We start from the raw sequence: 21,119 nt of genomic DNA, 5'->3' as shown, positions 1-21,119 counted from the left end.
AAACATAAAGTAAACAGATAAGACGTTGTTAAATTTATTTTCTTAATATGAGCTCAATTTTAGGTGAACTATGACTCATGAAACAGGATATTTTGTAATACTGATGATTCCGAATGATCTACTGTCCTAATTAATACCAAAGGTGAAAGGAAAAGTGTTGAAAAACAGCAAAACACACATTTAGTTTCTATAAGATACATACACACGCACGCACACACAGAATCCTCCTTCCATAAACCGCTGTCACCAAAACCATGGATTGGAATGAACTCCTCACCCCTCAGAAGTCCCGCTCTCCCCCCAGCTGAATTATTCGTATCCATTTCCCGGAGAGCTCTGCCCCTCTGCCCGTCCAGCTACACACAGCTCATGCCCACTGCGGCGCTCTCCACCTCCCCACCCCGTTCCAAGTCACCTGCTCCCTGACCCAGCCTTCCCTTTACCTACCACACTCTTCTTCCTTCTTTTTACTCCCAACTTTCATCACTGGCCAGATCTATCTCCTTGTTAACACACACCCTTTAATCTCCTGAAACCAGGCGTCCACCCACATCACCGCACTGGGACCACCATCTCCAAGCCAGTCACAGAACCCAATGGTCTGTTTCACTCAGTCCGCTTTTTATCTCTGTCACACCTCTGCTGGCCATCCCGCCTCCTAAAAGTTCTCCCCTCCTTTGCTCTCAACTACACTGTGCTGGTATCTGCGCTCTCTTCCTTCCGTCTTCTTTGTCTCTGGGGGATACCTGTCTCTACTCTTTCCCTCCTTGCTATTATCCTCTCAAGCGAATGCAGTTAGCAGTTATCCACCCAAGCTGCCAAGTTCACACACCCATCCTCCATCTCGCTAACTCTAAACGACTATAAAAACACATTCAACTGAACGTCCCATGATCTTAAACTCAACAAATCTGAAGTGGAATTCAGCATGCTTCCTCTAAAACCAATTCCCGCTCCAGGCTCATCTGTGGTCTTTCTCCCAAACACTCCTGTAGGAAACCTAAAGTCAACCTTGACTTAACTAACATGCTTGTCGCGATGTCACGGCCAGGCAGGACCAAGTGCCACTGGTTTTCCTGTTACAGCATCTTTCATCGTTCCGTTCCCTGTGCCTCAGTCCACTGCCTGTTATCCCCACTTTCACACTTCCTCAGCTAAACGGAAACAATGCTACCAGACTCAGCTTCTCTCAGGAACTCCTAGAGTACGCCATCTCCACCTTTCACGTAAGGAAGGATTCGTGGAGTCCCAGCTCCCTGGAACGCCCTCCATAGCCCCTCTCACCCAGTTTACCCTCCAGCCCCAATGCCCTTCCGTTTCCACTCTTGGTGATCTCATCACCACCTCCCAAAGGCTGAGCTTTTCCTCATCCTCCAGTTCCGGGGACAACTCCCGCCCTCACTGAGCAACCTCAGGTGGCGCAGCTCTTCCTTGGTGTGCATTTTGTCCTCATGTTAAACGGTGGGCTCCACAGGGGCAGAAGCCACACGCTTCACCTCTGGGTTCCCCTAGCGTGTACAAGAGCAAGGGCCCAAAATACGGTCTCTTGGTGCAGAACAGAGCTACCTCACCCCCAAATGAAGGGAATCTTTTCATGAAAACGTAACAGAGCAATGCTTATATACAACTGTAATCCTGTCAGCAATCCACAGTATTTTGAACTAGGTTTTTAAGCTATTTAGCATCCCCCAAAAGTAGTTCTGAAGCTAATGCAACTCTTGCCCCATTTAACCCTCACCTCGACTTAAACATTAAGACATTACAACATGAAACACATTTGAATTACTCTACAGCACCATGTGACAGTCCTTCTGAAAGGTTTAAGAAAGAAATCTGAATTCATAATATACAGACTTAAAGAGTATCCTACCTTTTCACAAATGGGACTGTTGTCATTTGCATCAAGGACTTTGACTTCAACTATAGCTTTTGATGAGAAGGTCCCATCAGTTGCTGTGATAGTCAGAAGATAATTGTCCCTTTTTTCCCTATCTAGAGGTTTCTTCACATAGACCTTCCATTCATTCTGTATATTTTCAATAGCAAACTGCCCCAAAGGATCCCCTCCTATTAAATCAATGGAAGGAGATGACAGTCAAATTTGTTGAAATAAAAAAAGGAATAACAGGAGAAATAAATTGTACAGAAGATATATAATATTATGATTCAAAAGAATTAAGTTTTAAAGAAAGTAATTACACTTAAATTTATTTTATTAGCTTTCCCATTCACTAACCCCTCCCACCCAAAACCCTCAAAAACCCCAAAAAACAAAGAAAGCAGCACTAAAATGTGTATTTAAACGCAGCATTAAGCCGAATAAAATTTCAAGACGATCAGTAAACATTTTAGCCTATACTGAAACTATAGATTTTTTAAATTATAATATCTTTTTTATACAGTGTATAAAGATCAACAGAATGAATCATCAAAATCAGCCTAATGAAACAACTACTGGCTTTGCTCAGGCAAAGAACTTGAAACATAGCTTAATAGATGTTATTTCTACTTATTTTAGATATACTAAAATCGTCCCTTCAACTCTCAATTTCCATAAAATACATATCTCAGAATTTATACTTCTAATACAACTTAATTTTAAATTAAACCATTCACTTTAAACACGTTACCTGTTATGTAATATGTAACTTGTCTGTTGATCTCTTCAGAATCAGCGTCCGTGGTACTCAGGATGGCAATTACGCCCCCTGGTGGATCATCTTCACTCACAGTCCCTTTATAAATCTCTGCTGTGAACCGTGGGGGACTATCGTTGACATCGGCGACAGTAACATCCACAATGGCTGTGGAGGAGAGCTGAACCTTTTCACCATGATCTGATGCAACCACCTTAATCTGATAACTGTCTCTCTCTTCGTGGTCAAGTTCCTTTAGGGTTGTAATCCATCCTGTTTCCATGTTAATGGTGAAAGATTCGATGACTTCTACACTTTGTGACTGATCTAGACTATACATAACTTGGCCATTGGTTCCTGAATCTAGATCAGACGCCCTGATCTGGATGACTCTGCTTCCCCCTGGCAGGTTTTCAACAGTAAATGCCTCATATGGACTAGACTCCAAGACAGGGCTGTTATCATTTGCATCTTTCACTTGGATACTAACATCTACAGAAGCCACCACCTCATAGTCATCGTGAGTGCACCTGGCAAGTACGGAAAACTGGTACCACTTAGTTGTCTCATGGTCCAGACCCTTCTCCAGTTTCAGTCTCCCACTCTGTCTGTCGATCACAAAGAACTCATCTCTGTTGCTCTCTGGAGTATTCCCTTTGACTAGGCTGTAAAGGACAGTCTCGCTATGCTCTGCTCGAATGAGATCTATTTCTGTTCCAATAGGAACGTCTTCCGAAACTGTATAGGTGTAAAATGGTTCTGAAAATCTTGGAAGCCGCATTTCTGGTGGAAGTACTTTAACGTAGACGGGAACAACAGATTCTTTGGGTGGAGACCCATTATCCACAGCTCTGACAAAGAAAGTGAAGACCTCGTTTTCTAAGCCAATTAAGCTTTCTTTTGTAGTTATTATGCCAGACAGTCTGTTAATTTCCAAATTCTCTTTAACGCCTTCAGAATCTGCTTCAATGGCATAGGTGATGTCGGCATTGGATCCCTCATCAGCGTCACTGGCAAGGACTTTGATGACCGACGTCCCTTTGGGAGCATTGGATCCAACATTCACCTCAAACTTGGTTGCTCGAAACTGCGGTGCATTATCGTTGTCATCTGTAAGGATGACGTTAATGGTGCAGAAAGCAACTTTTCCACCAGTGTCCTTGGCCATGAAACGAACTGGGATTACTTTTTCCACTGGGGTTTCTCGATCAAGTTTTTCTAAAGTAAAGATCTGTCCTCTCTCATTTGTGTAAAACCTGTCTTTGGCAAAGTCATTTACAATATGGTAGGTAACGTGACCGTAAATACCCGAATCCCCATCAGTTGCTTTAACCTCGGTCACCAGGGTGTGCAAGGGAGCATTTTCAGCAAGCTCCACTTCATATTCGTTCTGAAGAAAAATGGGACTGTGCAAATTGCCTCCAATCACGCTCACATGAACCTGAGCTGAACTCCTAAAAACTCCGTCAGACACAGAAACCTGAAGGGTGTACGATGGCTTCAGGGCGTGCCGGCGCAGGTTGGAGAGCGTGATGATCCCCGTCCTGCTGTCAATGACAAAATTCTTATGATCATTGCCAGACAGAATGGAATATTCCAACTTGTCTATGTCTGAACTGTCCGCATCATAGGCTTTGACACAGGTCACAAAATGCCCATGGGCAGCGTGCTCGCTAATTCTGGCTTCATAAATCTGTTGGTCAAATAGTGGTGGGTGATCGTTGAGGTCGGTGACATCCACTGTGACAACCACTTCGCTGCTCAGAGGAGGCATGCCGCCATCAACAGCCCTTACAAAAATCTTGTGCTGCTGGAACTGCTCAAAATCCAAAGTCCTAACCAGGGAAATGAGGCCAGCGCTGCTGTCTATGTGAAAATGATCATGACTCTTGCTATGATTCCCAAACATATGGTATGAAATCCCTCTGTTTGGTTCTGAGTCAGAATCTGTTGCTCTGACTTGAACCACGGATGTGCCAATTACAGATGCCTCGGACAGGGTGGTGGCATAGGACTGCTGGGCAAACACGGGAGGGTTGTCGTTGACGTCTTCCACGATTACGTCCACAAAGACCTCGGCGTGAGCACCGGTCAAGGAGTCAGTCGCTCGGATGCTCAGTTTATATGCTGGGTGGGACTCAAAGTCCAGAGGCGCTATGACATTGATAACTCCGGTGTTGAAGTTAATAGTAAACTGGCTGAAAGGATCGCCATCTGTGATGCTATAGAACACTTTCAAGCCCTCTGGACTGTTGGCTTGTACGTGGACAACGGGGCTGTGCATCTGGACGTTCTCTGGAATCTCGGCGCTGTAGAAAGGCTTTTCAAACACAGGCATGGCTTTGTTCATAACGGTGATGGGAACCATGACTTCAGCCGAAAAAGCTGGGTTTCCTCCATCTTTTGCAACCACTGTGACAAGATATTCTTTATTTAAGGTGTCAGGTTCAAACTGTTTTTTCAGTGAAATCTCCCCTGAGGCTCCAATTTGGAAGTGTTCGTGGTGTTCCTTGAGGTAGTAGTGCACTTCCCCGTTCCTGCCGCCATCTCTGTCGATGGCTGTCACGTAGCGAATAACATGGCCCACGGCGGTATCCACTTTAACGACGGCGTAGTAAGGCAGGTTGACAAACACCGGTGCATTATCATTCTGGTCTTCGACGATGACCTTTACAATGACACGGGCCACCGCTGAAGGCCTGCGTTCTTGTGTCACTTCCACTACCACATCAAAGGTCTCCTGCTGTTCACGATCAAACGGTATGCCAGTGGTCGACAGAACTCCGGACGTGCGGCTGATTTTGAATCTGCGATCTGGGTTGAGGATGTGATAAAACAGGGGCTCGTTGATTGGATTCCCGATAGCAGTTATGACAGCTAATCTTCTGGCTTCAGTAGAATTCTCTTTCACTACCACAGAGTAGAAATCTTGGGTAAACTTCAGCTGACTTTCTTTGCTTTCTTTCACGTTAATTTTCACAGAGGTTAAGCTTGCAAATCTGCCATCAGAGGCCCTGACAGTTAACTCATAGCGGCTCCTCAACTGAGTTGTGTTTTGTACAGTTATAGTACCAGTCTTGTGGTCCATTAAGAACTTCTCCCCGATGTTGCCTTCGGTGATGGAGTACATTAACTGTGACAGTGCACTTGAATCAGCATCTGTAGCATTTACTGTAATGACCTTGACTCCTTTGTATGTTGGCAACAAAAGAGATGCTTCATACAATGATGTGGAGAACACAGGAGGGCAGTCATTAATGTCAATAACATGGATAGTCACGTTGGCTGCGTATTCAGCAAATAAACATGGTGTTCCCATGTCATGAACTTGTACAGTGAAGTGAAAAGTACTTGTTTGTTCATAGTCCAAACTTAGTACTGTGTGAATAGCACCAGTGCTGGAATCAACAGTAAAATATTTGTGTATAGCTGGTTCAACAATGTGATAGACAAGCAAAGCATTTGATTCTTTATCAGCATCAGTGGCTCGAATAACTAATGGGACATTCCTGTCTGTTAGGACCACACTGTGAATTGAAGCTGATTCGCTAATGAGCCCCGTATATTCTGCCTGCGTAAAAACTGGCAAGTTGTCATTTTCATCCTGCAGATGCACTAGAACGGTTGTATTTGTAGACAAACCAGCCATGTTAGTTCCTTGTATTGTCAATGTATAAATGGGCAAAGTTTCAAAATCCAAAGCTTTCTGAGTGATGATACTTCCAGAATGTGGATTAATATCAAAGGCATCAGCTGTATTTCCATCTTTTATTTCATATACCACTGATGACTGACTATGGGCTGTAACCATTCCGACAAAACTCCCAATGCTGATAGTTTCACTAATTTCAACAGAATACTCTTTTGATGTAAACTTGGGAGAGGCGTTGTCAGCCATGGTGACAAAGATACACACAGAAGTGATTTCACTCATTGGTGGGTTGCCTTTATCTATAGCTTTTACCATTAAGTCATATTCCACTTGGTTACTTCGATCTAATTCTTTGGCAGTTTTTATAGAGCCCAAGATGGGATCAATTGTAAAAGAATTTCCAATGTTTCCTGGGAGGAGAGAAAAAAGCATGTTAGAGAAAAATACAAGGACCTATCAATATTCGAATGGAACTTGTTTTATTCAATTTGTCTCATTTTTTCAATTTGTTTCATTTTTATCTACTCTAAGGGCAAACTTTTCTGTTTTGTCTATAGATTATGAAAAGAAACAGAAGTAATATCACTCTGTACCTAAAGCCAAAAGTCACTCTCTCTGGTTGAATCAGGAATGTGTTGTGGAAGGATCTGGTTATCCTTCCATAAAAGAGTTTAGTTAATCATCTCCAAGAGTCCCTCAAAACCCCTTTGGAATATATTTATTTATCACTTGCAAACTCTCAAGAATCTTACCCACTATGAAAAGGGAAGACTTCAATTAAATTTAACAAACTTAAATAGAGTTGGCCCTTATTTTATGCATTCGGGGACTTGATGAGTAAGCCTGTGTGTACTCTGCCCCACTTTATGGGTTTTTTCCCAAGATTTCAGTAATATCCCCTGAATTTTTTCAGGTCAATTTAATTTCTAGGTGAGTGGTTCTCAACTGGAGGTGCTTTCACCCAGAGGGACATTCAACCGTGTCTGGACCCCTTTTTGGTGACCACTACTTGTGAGGAGAGGGTGCTCCTAACCTCTAGTGAGTAGAGGCCAGGGATGCTGCTAAACATACTACAATGCACAGGACAGCCCCACAGCAAAGAACTTTCTGGTGCAAAATGTCAACATTGCTGAGGCTGAAAACTCTTAAGATTGTTTTACTTGCTTTTCTTTAGACATTTTCCAGCTACGTTATGTACATGTATTTAGCTGCAAATGCAACTCCACAATATTCCATAGTTTTGTGCCACTTGAGCTCCTCCTGAAACCAGGAGTTTACTACAGTTCTGCAGTTTACTCTCTTTCTGGGTAGATCAAGGCAGTGTGAGGGTCCTCAGATTCGATCCAACCACGAACCCTTCCTCCCTTTTCTGTTTTATAAACAGAGAGTCCAGAATCATTTATTCTAGTCATAGAACTGAATTGATCTAGTCTGAGGAGCTGCCGCAGAACTTGCTGAGGCAGAAGATCATGAAGCTCCCCATGCCTGAGTCTTTAAAAGCTTACTTGACATATTTTAGGGGAAAACAACTTCGAACAAGAAGAAAGAATGCCTACTGATAATTCCTTTAATCTTGAAAATGTAGCATTTGTTAGGAGTTAAAAATTCTTTCTTTCATCAGAGGGAATTTATAGTGGAAAAACGTATAACTTGTTTCTTAGTAATAAAAATGATGTATTCAGTGATTAAAAAGAATCCCTTTTATAAAATATACTTTTCTTTAAATCTTGGAAAATTTGAACTATTACACTTTACCAAAACAAAGTCCACTTGCCACTTAACCGCCTTCTCAAATTCTGTGTTCCTCGAGGTCTGCAGTCGAGCACGGCCCTTCATAGACCAGAATTACTTCCTGTGACTTGCAAACCAGGGGCTCAACCAAGCACTCCTTCCTCCACATCATTGCTAGTAAACATTTCCTCTACAGCTTTCATTTCCTTCCTTTAATACATTTTCCAAAAATCCATGATAGTTCTTTCTGAGGCCAGACCCAGTCTGGTTTTCATTAAGTCTGCCTGGCTCTGCGTCCAGGCCCCAAGGCCATGCCTCAACCTGCAACAGGACAGAGGTCCAGAATGTCTCCAGGCCACGAAGCTCTGAGCCGAACCCTGGCTGCCTCTGCCAGGCCTCGCAGACACTAATTTCCGGCCTGTGTGTACCTACGAGCGCCAGTGACCCCAGTTCTCCCCCACTGTGTTTTAGTTGGTTATTGGGATTCCAAGGTCCTTTCTCAGCTACCTTTGCATCATCCCCACTTCCAAAGCTGTGACTGGTTGACTGCTTGGGGGGCTGTGAAAACCTCTGGACAACTGTCTTCATCCCCACTCTTTACTACCCTATGTCTGTACTAATAAAGTAGCTGACCTACCATATTTTATATTCAGTCATCTAGATGCATTTCTCTTTTACTTTGTACAGTGAAAATCTTAAAGCTTCAAATACACAAGGCCTCACATGGAGGAATAAATGGATTTTATCTGCAATGAGAAGGCTCCTCAATCAAGTGAGCACATCCTCATCTCGGAACCACTGGGCTTGGTGGGTCCCTGCCTGGAACAGTCTTCCGCCAGCTATTCTCACTGCCTCTCCATGCACGCGTTCATTCATTCAGGTTTTGCCCAAATGCCTCCTTCTTAGAGAATGTGGTGGTGAGGCCTTCCTTGACCTCCCCATTCAGCATGGCTGTTTCTGTCCCATTACGCTGTTTTTTTTTTACAGCACGTATTGTCACTTGTTCTTATCTGTTCTCCCACTAGGATGTAAGCTCCACTTAAGCATGGCTTGTTTGATTCATTATTTTATCATCTCTGCCTAGAAAAATGTCTGACACATAGGAGACACTCAGCAAATGTTTGTTGAATGAAACAACTTTTACACATGTATGGAAAGAAAACAAATTAAATACCAAACAGGGTGATCAGCAGCTTGAAAAAAATACATTCATTAAAGTACCATATTTATATTTCTACTTGGTTTTGTTTCCCTGCATTTATGCTATACTTCAATCACTACCAACAACCACTTGTTAGATGCGGCACTTCATTTAAAAGTATTAGCAAAAGGAACATGTCATGACTATTTGGAAATCTCTGATAAAAAATTTTTATTAGCAATGTGACATTCAAAACATTCTTTACTACTTGCAGTATCTCGACTTTGATAAAGACAGCTCTGAGCTTGTCAACGATAACAAGAAGGTTACACAGGAACACAGCTAGTTAATCAGTATATGGATCCTACCTGTATCAATACATATACTACGGCAGAAACCATCAGATTTGCAGATGGAAAGCAACACCATATTTATGTGGCAACACTGAGGGCTGCTGAGTGGCTTGAATGTGTCCTTGTCTGATCTAGTAATAGCCACATTCACCAAATACTGAAATATACATATGGCATTTGTGAACAAATTAATAGGGCAGTGACAGAAGTCTGTACTAGGTTGGGGCCTTAGTCATTCACTGTAAGAGAGATACTGGTTATTTCTAAATAGTTTTAAATTGTTCTTTCCATATGAACAAGGCAGTTGTTCTTTCCATATGGACAAACATGCAAATGTGTGCTCGTCAGCTATGACTATATTACACACGTACACCCCAAAGGGCACGTCAGAAAGCTGTGCGCAGGACCTGCCTCTTCCCACGGTGGACATGCCGTGGATGCTGACTGCCCCACAGAATGGCAACCTCTGTAAAGCTTCAACTGCAATTACATTTTACATAAGTTTGGGGAAGAAAACCAATTCTAATCAATAAGTATATTTACGGAGTGTCTTCTATTTCCAGAGGTTATGACAGTTTTGAATTAACAATCATCTACTTTAAAAAAATAAATAAAACGCTACAGCCCAGAGTATGGCACCGATGTGTCTCTTAACCCCTAACTCAATTATTACTGAAAATATTCTTTAATTACTTCCTTTTTTCCCTAAAGACTCCTCATCAGACCAAACCTTTTGCTCCATAAATTGCTGCTAATTAATCATGCAGTGTTATAGCCTGAATTTGTAACTACTCTTTTGAACTTTATTAAATGCAATCTGACACAAGTCAGAAGCAGGTGACTATGAATACACTGTTGAATGAAGGCTGTGTGACCATTTTATAGTGCCTACTATTCAACAGATTTACACACATACAATTCTACTGCATTTTAATGGTAGTTGTTTCCTATAAAGTAACCTTTATAGCATGATTTTTACATTACCAAATCTATCCAATTATCTTCTTTGAAGCCCAGAGTTTATATCAGAATAGGCCCTTGGTATTATCTATTCTTTGAGTGGAGACACAGTTCCATTCTTGGAATACCGAATTACTAATCCCATCAGTCATTACAAGCATTTAAAGAATGTGCATGCCTTCAGTCAGGCACCAACAATCATATTTTAAACGCCCAATTGCTGAAAACTATGTGAAAGCTAAGGGAAAGTTTAACATTTTCTCCTACACAAATCCAGTAAGTTTGTCTCAGGGGGGAAAACTATTTTACTGAAGTGCTCAGGCACGTACAAATGGAATGCGCTTTTTTAATGGTTAAATTTCTGAACCAGTGGAAAAATCAGTTTTATTCAGGGCACTAACTACACTATAACACATTTTAACACTGCAACCTCGGGCAGTATATGAGGTCTTATTTGTGAGGGATGGCTTAAGCTTGGTCATTTTCAGGGAAATAAATGAAACTTCAAATATATTAAGATGAAAATAGTTTAACCACATAAAACACATTGATAAAGCAAAGAAGTACTCTCCATTTGCTCAGCTTTGGATTATATGATCTTCAGTTAATTGTACCTCTATCAATTCTAATGCCTAGAAAAGATACATAATTTCTAAATATGCAGAGGTATGGACTTACAGAAAAAAAGTTAAGTGGATGATCTCAATATTCTAAAATCACTATAGAGAAAGAATGAAAGAGTCTAACCTTTGTACTGACAATGGCACTGAGAAAGATGGAAAACTGGAAGCTGCCTTCTTGATATTTAATCACTTACTCATAGTATTTGGCACGAGTCGGGCAAGTCCCAAAGCTAGATGATTTCTGACTGAATAAATCACATGCTCTAAAGCAGATCCCTGTTTCAATCAGGGACAGAATTCTTTTGCAAGCACATACATTTGTGGACCGATGGTAACCCCTACCTATCAAGCACAAGTACAAATGCTCCTAGCAGGGCACCGGGCATATAAAATGAGAGTCCACGGAATAAAGAAATGAATGAGTGAATAGCAGCATCAAACAGAAAACAGAACAACATTTCACTTTGTCACCACCATTTCCTGGTGATCCTCCTTCTTGGAATCACCAGCAAGGCTCTGGACCTCTTGCCCTATCACACCCAGAGCTGTCCAGGCCCACAGTTCCAGCTGGTCTCCCTGCTTTGCTGTCTCCCGCCCAACTCCAGCAAGCCCCTTAGCCTTTTCAACATTTCTTCAAGCCCTCGTCCCAACCCTGGGACCTACTGTACCAACCCAATTCCATGAACGAAATGCAACTGTGAAAGATGCATGGGGGTGAAAAGCAGAAAAGCAAAGCCTGGAAGGGGTAGGAGAGGCATGGACACCCTTTATGAGATGTGACCCAATTAGAACTGGATGAGTTGGCACTCTGTCACAGAGTTTCCTGCTCTGCCCAAGAGAAGATATGCTCTGACTAAAAGAAAAATGTTAAATCACTAGGCCAGCCTTACCCTAAGAGTACTTCATAGTTTATGGAGGAAAACGATCGTGTGGTTAAAACCATTTTGGAAATCCTGAATTGGTCAAATAAAGTTTTCTTTACTGCAGGACTTCTCAGAGCCTTGAATTATGCTAATATTATGAATCTCCAAGAACATTACCCAAATATAGTTAGGACTCTCTAGCTTTGCTTTCCAATGAATTAGAAGTTAATTTTTTTTTCTTTCTCCTAACATGTAAAATGGTAGCTATCAATTTAAGCAGTTTTGATACACAGAAATGTTTCAACATCTAGAACTAATTTTAGAAAAAACATACTTTCTAACAAGTGCAAAGTTATAAACCTATAAAAAAAAGTGCAGTTATAAAAAAAAGCAGTTATAAAAGCAGTGCTCCAAAAATACCTGATTCGATAGAGTACAGCACTTCAGCATTTTTCCCTTTGTCCTTGTCCAGAGCTGTAACCTGCAACACAACTGAGCCGACAGCTGCTGATTCATAAACCCGCCCTTTGTAGGAGGAGCTCGTGAACCAGGGGGCGTGGTCATTGGTGTCGCTGACATTGACAACAATCCGTGCAAAGTTGCGCTTTACAGGGACATCTTGATCTCGTACCTAAAAGAATCAGCATATTATTGATCCTGTTAAAGCTTTCCTTAAAACTGATTAAAGATCACTCTCAATCACATGGAACCCTGCAGGAACCAAACAGTGTGTCAGAAGTATGAGCAGAAAGCCCTACCATGACTGTGAGAACATGCTGCTGAATGGCTTCATGATCAAGTTTTTCTGCCGTATAGAGAGAGCCAGTTGCAGGATCAAGGCGAAATTTCTTGAGACTCAATGGATCGATACTGCTCTGCAGACTGTAGATTAGTTTGTTTTTTTCATCTTTATCCACAGCACTGATTTGCAAAATTTCTGTTTCTGGTGCTGTGTCTTCAGGAATAACAACTTCATATTTTGATGTAGAAAACTGAGGACGATGGTCATTTGTGTCTATTACTTTGATGAATACCTGTGATGACAAAATTACTCACATAACAATAATATTCCTAATCATGATGTTTTAGTATTTAAAGAATCAGGGGAAAAAAATCAAATGCACACTGAAAAAAAAAAAAAAACCCTAATTTTTGAGCAAAATGAAATTCAAACATGAGAAATAAAAGCAACCAAAATCCAGAATAAAAAACATCTTTCAAATTTTTCATTGACATATTACCTATATAAATATGAGTAAGATAATAAAAACGTTTCTAAATTCCTGAGACTAATTTTTGAGAGAAAAATGTAACACACACACAAATGTAACACACATTTCTTTCTGAAATGCAGGCTTAATTTCTCTTGGGTCTCCACAGAAATTTCTAGATTGCTCATGTAAAGATAAAGAATTTACTTTACCAGGATTCACAGAAGACTGATTTCCTATATCAGATTTGCACCTGTAACTACCAAGCTACTGAGGTGAGTGTGCTGCTTAATGGTCACAGTATCTGAAGTTCTTGTTCTAATCTTTGAGATTCCAAATCCCTACCAATATTATGAATAAAAAGGAAAATGAGAAATGTGCTTTAAAATCCTTATATTTTTGTGATCACAAAACTACACAGATAGTAAATACATTTATTTCTTAAAAGCAATTTAAATACACTCAAGAGAGAGAATTCTCTTAAGTAGGTCATAAAATAAATATTAAATAAAAACCTTAAAGGAAAAAAAAAGATATTTAAAAACTCAGTCCCAAGTTAAATTAAAAAAAAAATTTAACTTGACAGTAAGAAGATTAATTTTCAGATTGAAAAGACACATGTGGATAAGGCATAATGGAAATCACTACAATTGTAAAAGATGGTCACAGTTATAAACAAGAAACATGAGCTTCACTAGCTCATACGGAACAAACCTCACTAGTCCGAATGGCACAGAAGGCCAAAGTCCTAGTACCGCATGGGGGAGGGTGGCGTGTTAACCACACGGGGCCAAGAACACGGACTAGAGGCCTTTCCATGAAGACAATACCACCGTTCTCCTAGAACACTGAGACCTCAGCGGTGGATCTGTAACATTAAACTATATGAACACTAAATGTATCCACCAAACCACAGAAAGGGTTTATGTGAAAGTTATGTAAACATTTAAAACTACAGATGCCTCACTTTGAAAGGTCAATGATGATCCAGAAGCAAAGGCTATAAAGATAATTTCTATAAATTAAATCACTACATATTCATTTCCACTACACAATTTTGTTTTTTTTAAATTTTTGTCTGCGTTTGGTCTCCATTGAGGTGCATGGGCTTCTCATTGCAGCGGCCTCCCCTGCTGCAGAGCACGGGCTCCAGCAGTTGTGGCACGTGGGCTTCGCAGTTGTGGTGCACAGGCTCAGTTGCTCCGCAGCATGTGGGATCTTCCCAGACCAGGGCTCGAACACACGTCCCCTGCGTTGGCAGGCGGACTCCCAACCACTGTGCCACCAGGGAAGTCCCTCCACTACACATTTAAAATTTATTTTCTCATGGAAGGAGTGTTGGGCAAACACAGTTTAATCCTGCTCCAAGATCAACTGACCCCACCTAAATATGAACAGCTGAAGTAAGAACAACCCTCTTTGATAAAGCAGTTCAACTGACATATTTCCCGGGCACGTCCATGCTCGGCACCTGCTGCATTTAAGGAGGGTGTAAAGAAGTATGGAGCACCCCTGCCCCCTGAAGCTTTCAACCTCACTGGGCAATGCCTTGTACATACAGGTTTCCTATGTTATCAAGGAAGTTTTCAGGAGTCCAGAGGTGGTGCAGGCCATTTAGGAAGCTTTCGAGGAGGAGACAAGCTCTGCTTGCACAGGTTTTAGGTTGGCAGATGAACGTATACTGGGGTAGGAGGAAAAGCTCAGTCAGAGATGTGAAGGCGAGGGTGGAAGGGAACATCCTGTCTCTCAGACACCTCAGGAGGACCCTGAACCGGGGGTGACAAAGAAAAGGAACAGGGAGAAGGTGGGGTCCGAGAGCAGAGCCTGGCTCCCGAGCAGAGGCTGAGAACTGTGTGGCCTGTGTGCTCTGAACTGTCTGATGGGAGCAAATCACCTTCCGTCCTCCTCCCAGTCAGGAAGACCGTGCTGGTTAGCAGGCAGTGCAGGATGAATCGCAGAGACAGAGAATGGAGACAGGAAGGTGACTCAGTGCCAAGCAGGGGGACAGGAGCCCAAACCAGTGCTGATGTGCGACAGGGAACACGCAGGGAGTGCTCACTGGGGACAGGCCTGAGGGCTTGAGGGGCCAGCACCCGAGTGTCGTCTCACTTTGTCCTATGAGGGCAAAGTCGCTGTGCCCATTTTCCAGAGGAGAAATGGAAGCACAGAGGGTCATAGCCACCTGCCCATGCATAGGAGTAAGAGGCAGAGCCCCGATTCAAACAAAGTGGCCTGCTCCAGAGTATGCAATGCTGATGTTCCAGAGAAACTGAAAGAAAACAGGAAAGCAAAGCTGTTTCAAAGAAAGGGAAAAAATGTGAACTGGATTTGGTAAGTTACCTTGAAATAACAGATAAAGCAAAGTGACGTGATTTAATATTGGGCAACATCCTCAGCGGAAACAGCAGGACAACAAAGCAAGGAAAGCTGCTTCAACAGAGCACTGGCAGTTACATCACGATCCTCCGCTACTCCCCTCTGCGAGGATGCTCTCTGGCTTAATGGAAAACACTCTCCAAACCTCAGATCTGACACCTGCTGCTACCAACCGTGATGCGGCAAAACCTGTTCCGTTGGTTCCTGAGTTTCACCTACAAACAGGAATCTACCTGCTGTGTTCCAGTGCCTTGTCAGCTGGGTTCTGATCTCTGTGTCCCTCTTCAGCTGGTATTTGCTGCTCTCCTCCCACTCAGATTCCTATCTCCCTGTTCTCAGCCCCAGACTGGAAATCAAAACCTAATTACTGGTCATTGTTCCCTAATGACCCACACCTGGACAGGTCAGCCTGGGATCTGGACCGCTCTCTGATACTCTACCTCTCCCTGCCAGCAATTCACTAGGATATTATCAAGACCCTCTGAAAATGACTCAAAATAAGTTACAGAAGTATGCCCGAAGCATTGAAATTGAAGAAATTCTGTGTCCCTGAGAGAATATATTTACTGGGTTTTATGGGAATTTTAGGCACCGTATTTCATACTAAGCTCTTAACTATACTAATGAAAACTACACTTACTGTGAGTTATGTAGTAAGTGATAAATGCTACAGGTAGATATATCATCTTTAGTAATGAGAAGGCTTGGCACAGAGGGTCATTTCTACTCGTTATTAAGTTTCCTTTGCTAGACTTCTGGTTAGTCAATTACTTGAACTTGAACAGTTATACTCTTTAACCTTTCAGAATTACCCTGTTCAATTTATTACAATTCTTGATGCCTTTCTTCTCATTTTCATGCTCTAAAGTCTAGTTTCTACAAAGAGAACAGTTACTGACAAGGCTGAAATTTTAATACTGTGCTGGTACTTTTACATGACAACCTCAAAATGACCCCAAAGCATGATTCATATTATCAATTTTAAATACATTAAAAATCACAAGCATTTGGACAAAGAAATAAGGTCATTTCACAACTGACTTTAAATTATCTATTCATTTATTAATTGAAAAGACATCACAGACTAATTTTTATTCTTCAATGCAACTAAATGATTTAGTAAATGATCTGTCTTAAGATTTAAAATAGTATAATCTAAAGATAGGAAATTGGAATTCAGAAGCATTTTATCCTCTAACATTTAATTTCTTCCTTTTACTTTTCACACACAGCACATTAAACACAAGGCTTTGGCTTTATCATTGTAATGTAAACTCCAAGAGGGCAGGATTTTGTTTCCTACTACTCAGTTTCTAGAACAATACCTGGCACACAGCAAGTATTTAAGAAGTTCTCAAACAGCCCCCACTGTGAATCAGAGAAACTGATAAGAAAGAACAGAACTTAAATGTAATTTATAGGGTTCTGACATTTCAATTTGAAATGCCAGTAATCGGACCATGTCTTAATCATCAGATAGGAATAAAGATATTTAAAGGAATAGAACAGTTTTATCAGTTATTTTACACAGCCTAAGGTAGTCAAGGGGGGGAAAAAACCCAAAAAAGTGTTTTAAAAGATAATTAATCACTTTAACCAGTTTTAATGCAAATGACTTGAACAAGTCATCCTTGACAGTGATATACTTTATACTAGTACAATTCAAAATGAGTGTAAAAATAAAAGATTTTGATGGCATAACATGTTTTTTTTTTTAAGTCTTCTTTCAAAGTTTTCAAAACTGGTTAATTACATTCAAAACCTAAAACAGGATTTGCAGTGATATTTCATTCCCTAAATAAAAATCCTTGCTGTGTACATGTGCATAAACTATATCAAAATAGTAACTTCTGATTTGAGAACCTCAGAGGGCAGAATCAATTGCTCATATTGCCTGTGGACACTTAGATCAGAACACCGTATCATCAGCAATTTGCCTACCTGAGTCAGTATAGTGGTGGTTCCATCTGTAGCCTCGACTGTGAGATTGTAGTTTGATTTTTGTTCTGCATCAAGAGGTTTGGCAATAATGATGGTTCCAGTGCCCTTGTCCACATCAAAGTGACTATCATAGTTGCCACCTAGTTTAAGTTAGGACAAACGTTAAAGTAAAAACAGGTCACGGGATGAAAATTTGTCATTTATTTTGTGGCTTTCTAATTTTTAATGGCAGTTTTAAAAATAAACGAAGAAAGAAAGAAAAATTTCTGATATATTGGTCAAAGTGATTCCAAAGAGCTTTCATTTTGAAAGACCAGAAAAGAAGGACCAACTGGAAAGACAATGCTGGCTTACTAGGAAAAAAAAAAAGCTGAGCCATAACTGCCGAGGAAGCTACTAAATGAGAGGAAGCAAGAGAGCAACTCTGAAAACAACAACAAAAACGTTTCTAATACGACCAATGAATTACTTTCAGTTTGTTTTTTCAAGGGTTCTGAATACCTCTTTAACTTATATCTCAGTAGCTACATTTCATATCATTTAGTAACCAAAAAGTTGGCCATTTAAAAATTTACTAAAAAAAAAATTTTGTGACGATTTGAGCGTATTGCTCTAATGAAATAACTATTAAAAACAAATGTTAACTCTGGAAAAAAAAAATTGTGGTAGTTATCACTGGTTAGTCCGGACTCTTACTAGTTGAGAATTTTCACTATTTGAAAATTTTTCCCATTGCTGTCATACACAAAGCTTAATGAAAAAAGGTTTCTGTGCTACTAACATTATCCAAATGCATTCCCCATCATATTCCAGATAAACTCTCTTCAAAGCCACTGAACGTGAGATACTTATATCAATGAAATGGAATGGAATGAAAATAAAGTCTAAACATCATGATGAAGTTCTATTACTAAATCCAACCAAAAAGCAAAACAGCACACACACAAAACAGTCTTCAGTTAAATCTAAAAATAAGGATCTAGGGATATATGGAAAGTCAGAATGTTTGCAATTGGAACAGACGACCATGGGCCCACTATGAAAAGAAAAAGCAATGAAAGATGGTCACTGGAAAGAAAAAAGTTTGAAAAATGGATGCTTTTCTTTAGATCTCATAATCTGAGGCAAATTATGTGATCTCAGCAGATACCTTCTGCTGTACAGTTCAGGTCACAAGTCATCTGAAAGACGTAAAACACTTCTCTAGCAAATGTGTCTCCTGGCACAGCCAAAAAGAAGCAAGCATGGAAGGCAAGCACAGAACAAGGAGAGCAATCAATCAAAGTGGTTCCAAAGGCAGTCAGTTTACACGTGAGGTTAGATGCTGCGCAGCCGCAGTCTGCCCATCTGGAAATGCGATAGGAGTTACTGGACAGCAAGCAAACTATTCTGACTGCAGTTAACTATGAAAAGAATCTTTTTTTGTTCATTTAAAACTAAACTATAATGGTTTCGTAGGAGTTTATAACATAAACAATTTCATACAAAGACCAAAGTAAGGAAAACAGCCCAGCTGTCTAGAAAGTTCAAGAGGTAGAGCCCGAACCCCTGCGCCCTGTGGTCCCTGCGGCTTCAACCCGCTGAGACAGCAACTGGGGCAGGAGGGCTCCGGGGTGAAGAGGAAAAAGGGATATTGGGTTCCAACCAAAGATAACCCGAACACGTACTTTTGACTTTAAATATACTTGTAATTAAAATACTGTGAAGAAATAAGAATTAAAAAACTAAGACCGCAAAGTCTAATGTGAAATTGTTTTAAGTACGTTGTATTACATTCAATATCTAGCTAAATTCAATGACAGAAAAAAAAGAATTGGCTTAGGCATATAATTTTTATCACAGGGTGATTTAATCTAGTGAAGCCTGCTTTCTACTGAAAATGAGGTAAATCAAACTTAAAAAGCCACAGTTGACACTATCCTTTATAACTTATAAATTTTAAGCATATTCCCTATAAAATACTGACATGCGACAATCACGTAGGCATAGTTATTTTAAACATTCAAATCATAATCACTAAAAATAGTTATGTGCTATATGTTATGTATCAAGAGGAAAAATTAAGAAGCTGTGCTTTTAGACCAAACATTCAGATTTCTCTGTATCTCTTTGGTACACTTTTAAAAACTTTATTTTTATATTAATAAGGTACATACAGAGCACCTATTTTAAACAAGTTTAATATATGTTGGATACAGTGAAAAATTATGCAAGCAAAATACTGCAGTTTAAAACAAATTCTCCACTTATAGGTCTTACTCCCAATTTTAAATTCTGAGATATGCCCCCAAATCAGAAAACCAGAGGCAGGTTCCCCTCAGTGTGATCTATACAAGGATGATGAAAACCGTCATGCAGCTTACCAATGATGTCAAACCAAAGAGGTATGCCTGGAGGCTCAACAGCTATTACTCCAATCATGTGAGCAACTGGATCGCTTTCCATTACAGTAAAGGTAAAAAATGATTCTTCAAATGAAATTGGCTCCGGGGACGGTTTGGGTTTGGAGATCCATTCAATATGGAGTCGAGTGGTTGATGACTTTTGGGGGCGACCATTATCAACTGCCTTAATCTATAAAATATGGGCAGAGGGGATAAAAACAGCAAATGAAAAGTTGCATCCCATAACTGAAGCATTGATTGGTTTGGTCTGAAACTGAACCAATTTCAAACATTTAATATCTGTGCGGTATATATTCCATGTTAATTCCATATTCCATTTAATGCCTGATAAAAAGGGCAACCTTTTTATGCCATACTCAACATAGATAACGAGAATGACAACTAAAAAAGGGAAAAGCAAACCCATACTTCCCATTGTTAGGTACAGCACTGAGGCCATTTTACTGAATAGAGAGAAAGTTATGAGAGACATAAGACTAGATTAACGGTCAAATTATGGAAGAAATTCAAAGACTAGATCTTCACTCACTGAAAGAATATCATATTCTCCAGCTCCAGAAAACTTCTTGGACAAAACCACTCCAGTTTTTGGCTCAATAAAAAATTTGCCATGTTCATTTCCCTCTTCAATGCTATAGGAGATTTCTGCATTGGGACCTTCATCTTTGTCTGTAGCTATAACACGATATAAAGGCTCGCGCTTGGTGTTTCTTTCTCGTTCTGGTTTTTCCCGCTCTGGGAGTCTGATTTTGTAGAACTTCTGCAGGAACTGAGGCTTGTTGTCATTTTCATCAAGGATCTTCACAATTACTCTTGCAATGGTTGACTTGGGGGGACTACCATTGTCTGTCACTGTAACCTGTTTTTTTTTTAAAAAAAAATAACATCAAGAAATGTTTTTAAAATATACTGTATAAAAAGTGAATGTCTTCTTCTTAATGACAATCACCTTTTCTATAAACCTCTGCAATTCACACAGCACTATGGACACGTACCGATTCCTCACTCCGACCACAGCCCTGTGAGGGGGCAGGGCAACCTCTCCATTTTCACAAAGGGACTGGGGGCAGCCCGGGGGGAGGCCAGGGGCTAGGAAAGCACGGGCTCTGAGCCCTCGCTCTCTCCTTACCCGTCACCCCTCTTCCTCACACGCCCTAACTGTAAACGTTAAGCTCTCAAAAACTCAGTATTTTTAAGCGAAGGAAGAGATACATGAAGATTTTGCTT

General features: G+C 40.6%; 1 protein-coding gene across 3 annotated transcripts in view; it reads right to left on the bottom strand.

The window, feature by feature from the left end:
• The window catches only part of FAT1 (FAT atypical cadherin 1), a 104,667-nt gene that overhangs the window by 23,804 nt on the left and 59,744 nt on the right, over nucleotides 1-21,119 (bottom strand). For 2 of the 3 annotated variants that reach the window (XM_060136674.1, XM_060136675.1), the window contains exons 4-10: nucleotides 20,422-20,751; nucleotides 19,851-20,061; nucleotides 17,488-17,627; nucleotides 12,718-12,993; nucleotides 12,380-12,590; nucleotides 2,631-6,698; nucleotides 1,871-2,067 (exon numbers count right to left, since the gene is read on the bottom strand). In XM_060136674.1, the coding sequence (XP_059992657.1) occupies nucleotides 1,871-2,067; nucleotides 2,631-6,698; nucleotides 12,380-12,590; nucleotides 12,718-12,993; nucleotides 17,488-17,627; nucleotides 19,851-20,061; nucleotides 20,422-20,751 (5,433 nt within the window). Of the gene's footprint in view, nucleotides 1-1,870; nucleotides 2,068-2,630; nucleotides 6,699-11,567; nucleotides 11,577-12,379; nucleotides 12,591-12,717; nucleotides 12,994-17,487; nucleotides 17,628-19,850; nucleotides 20,062-20,421; nucleotides 20,752-21,119 lie in introns of all 3 variants that reach the window. The other variant, XM_060136676.1, reaches the window with a different exon arrangement.

This window comes from Lagenorhynchus albirostris, chromosome 21, assembly GCF_949774975.1.
Source record: "Lagenorhynchus albirostris chromosome 21, mLagAlb1.1, whole genome shotgun sequence".
NCBI classification, from domain to species: domain Eukaryota; kingdom Metazoa; phylum Chordata; class Mammalia; order Artiodactyla; family Delphinidae; genus Lagenorhynchus; species Lagenorhynchus albirostris.
This window is presented reverse-complemented; position numbering and strand designations above follow the sequence as displayed.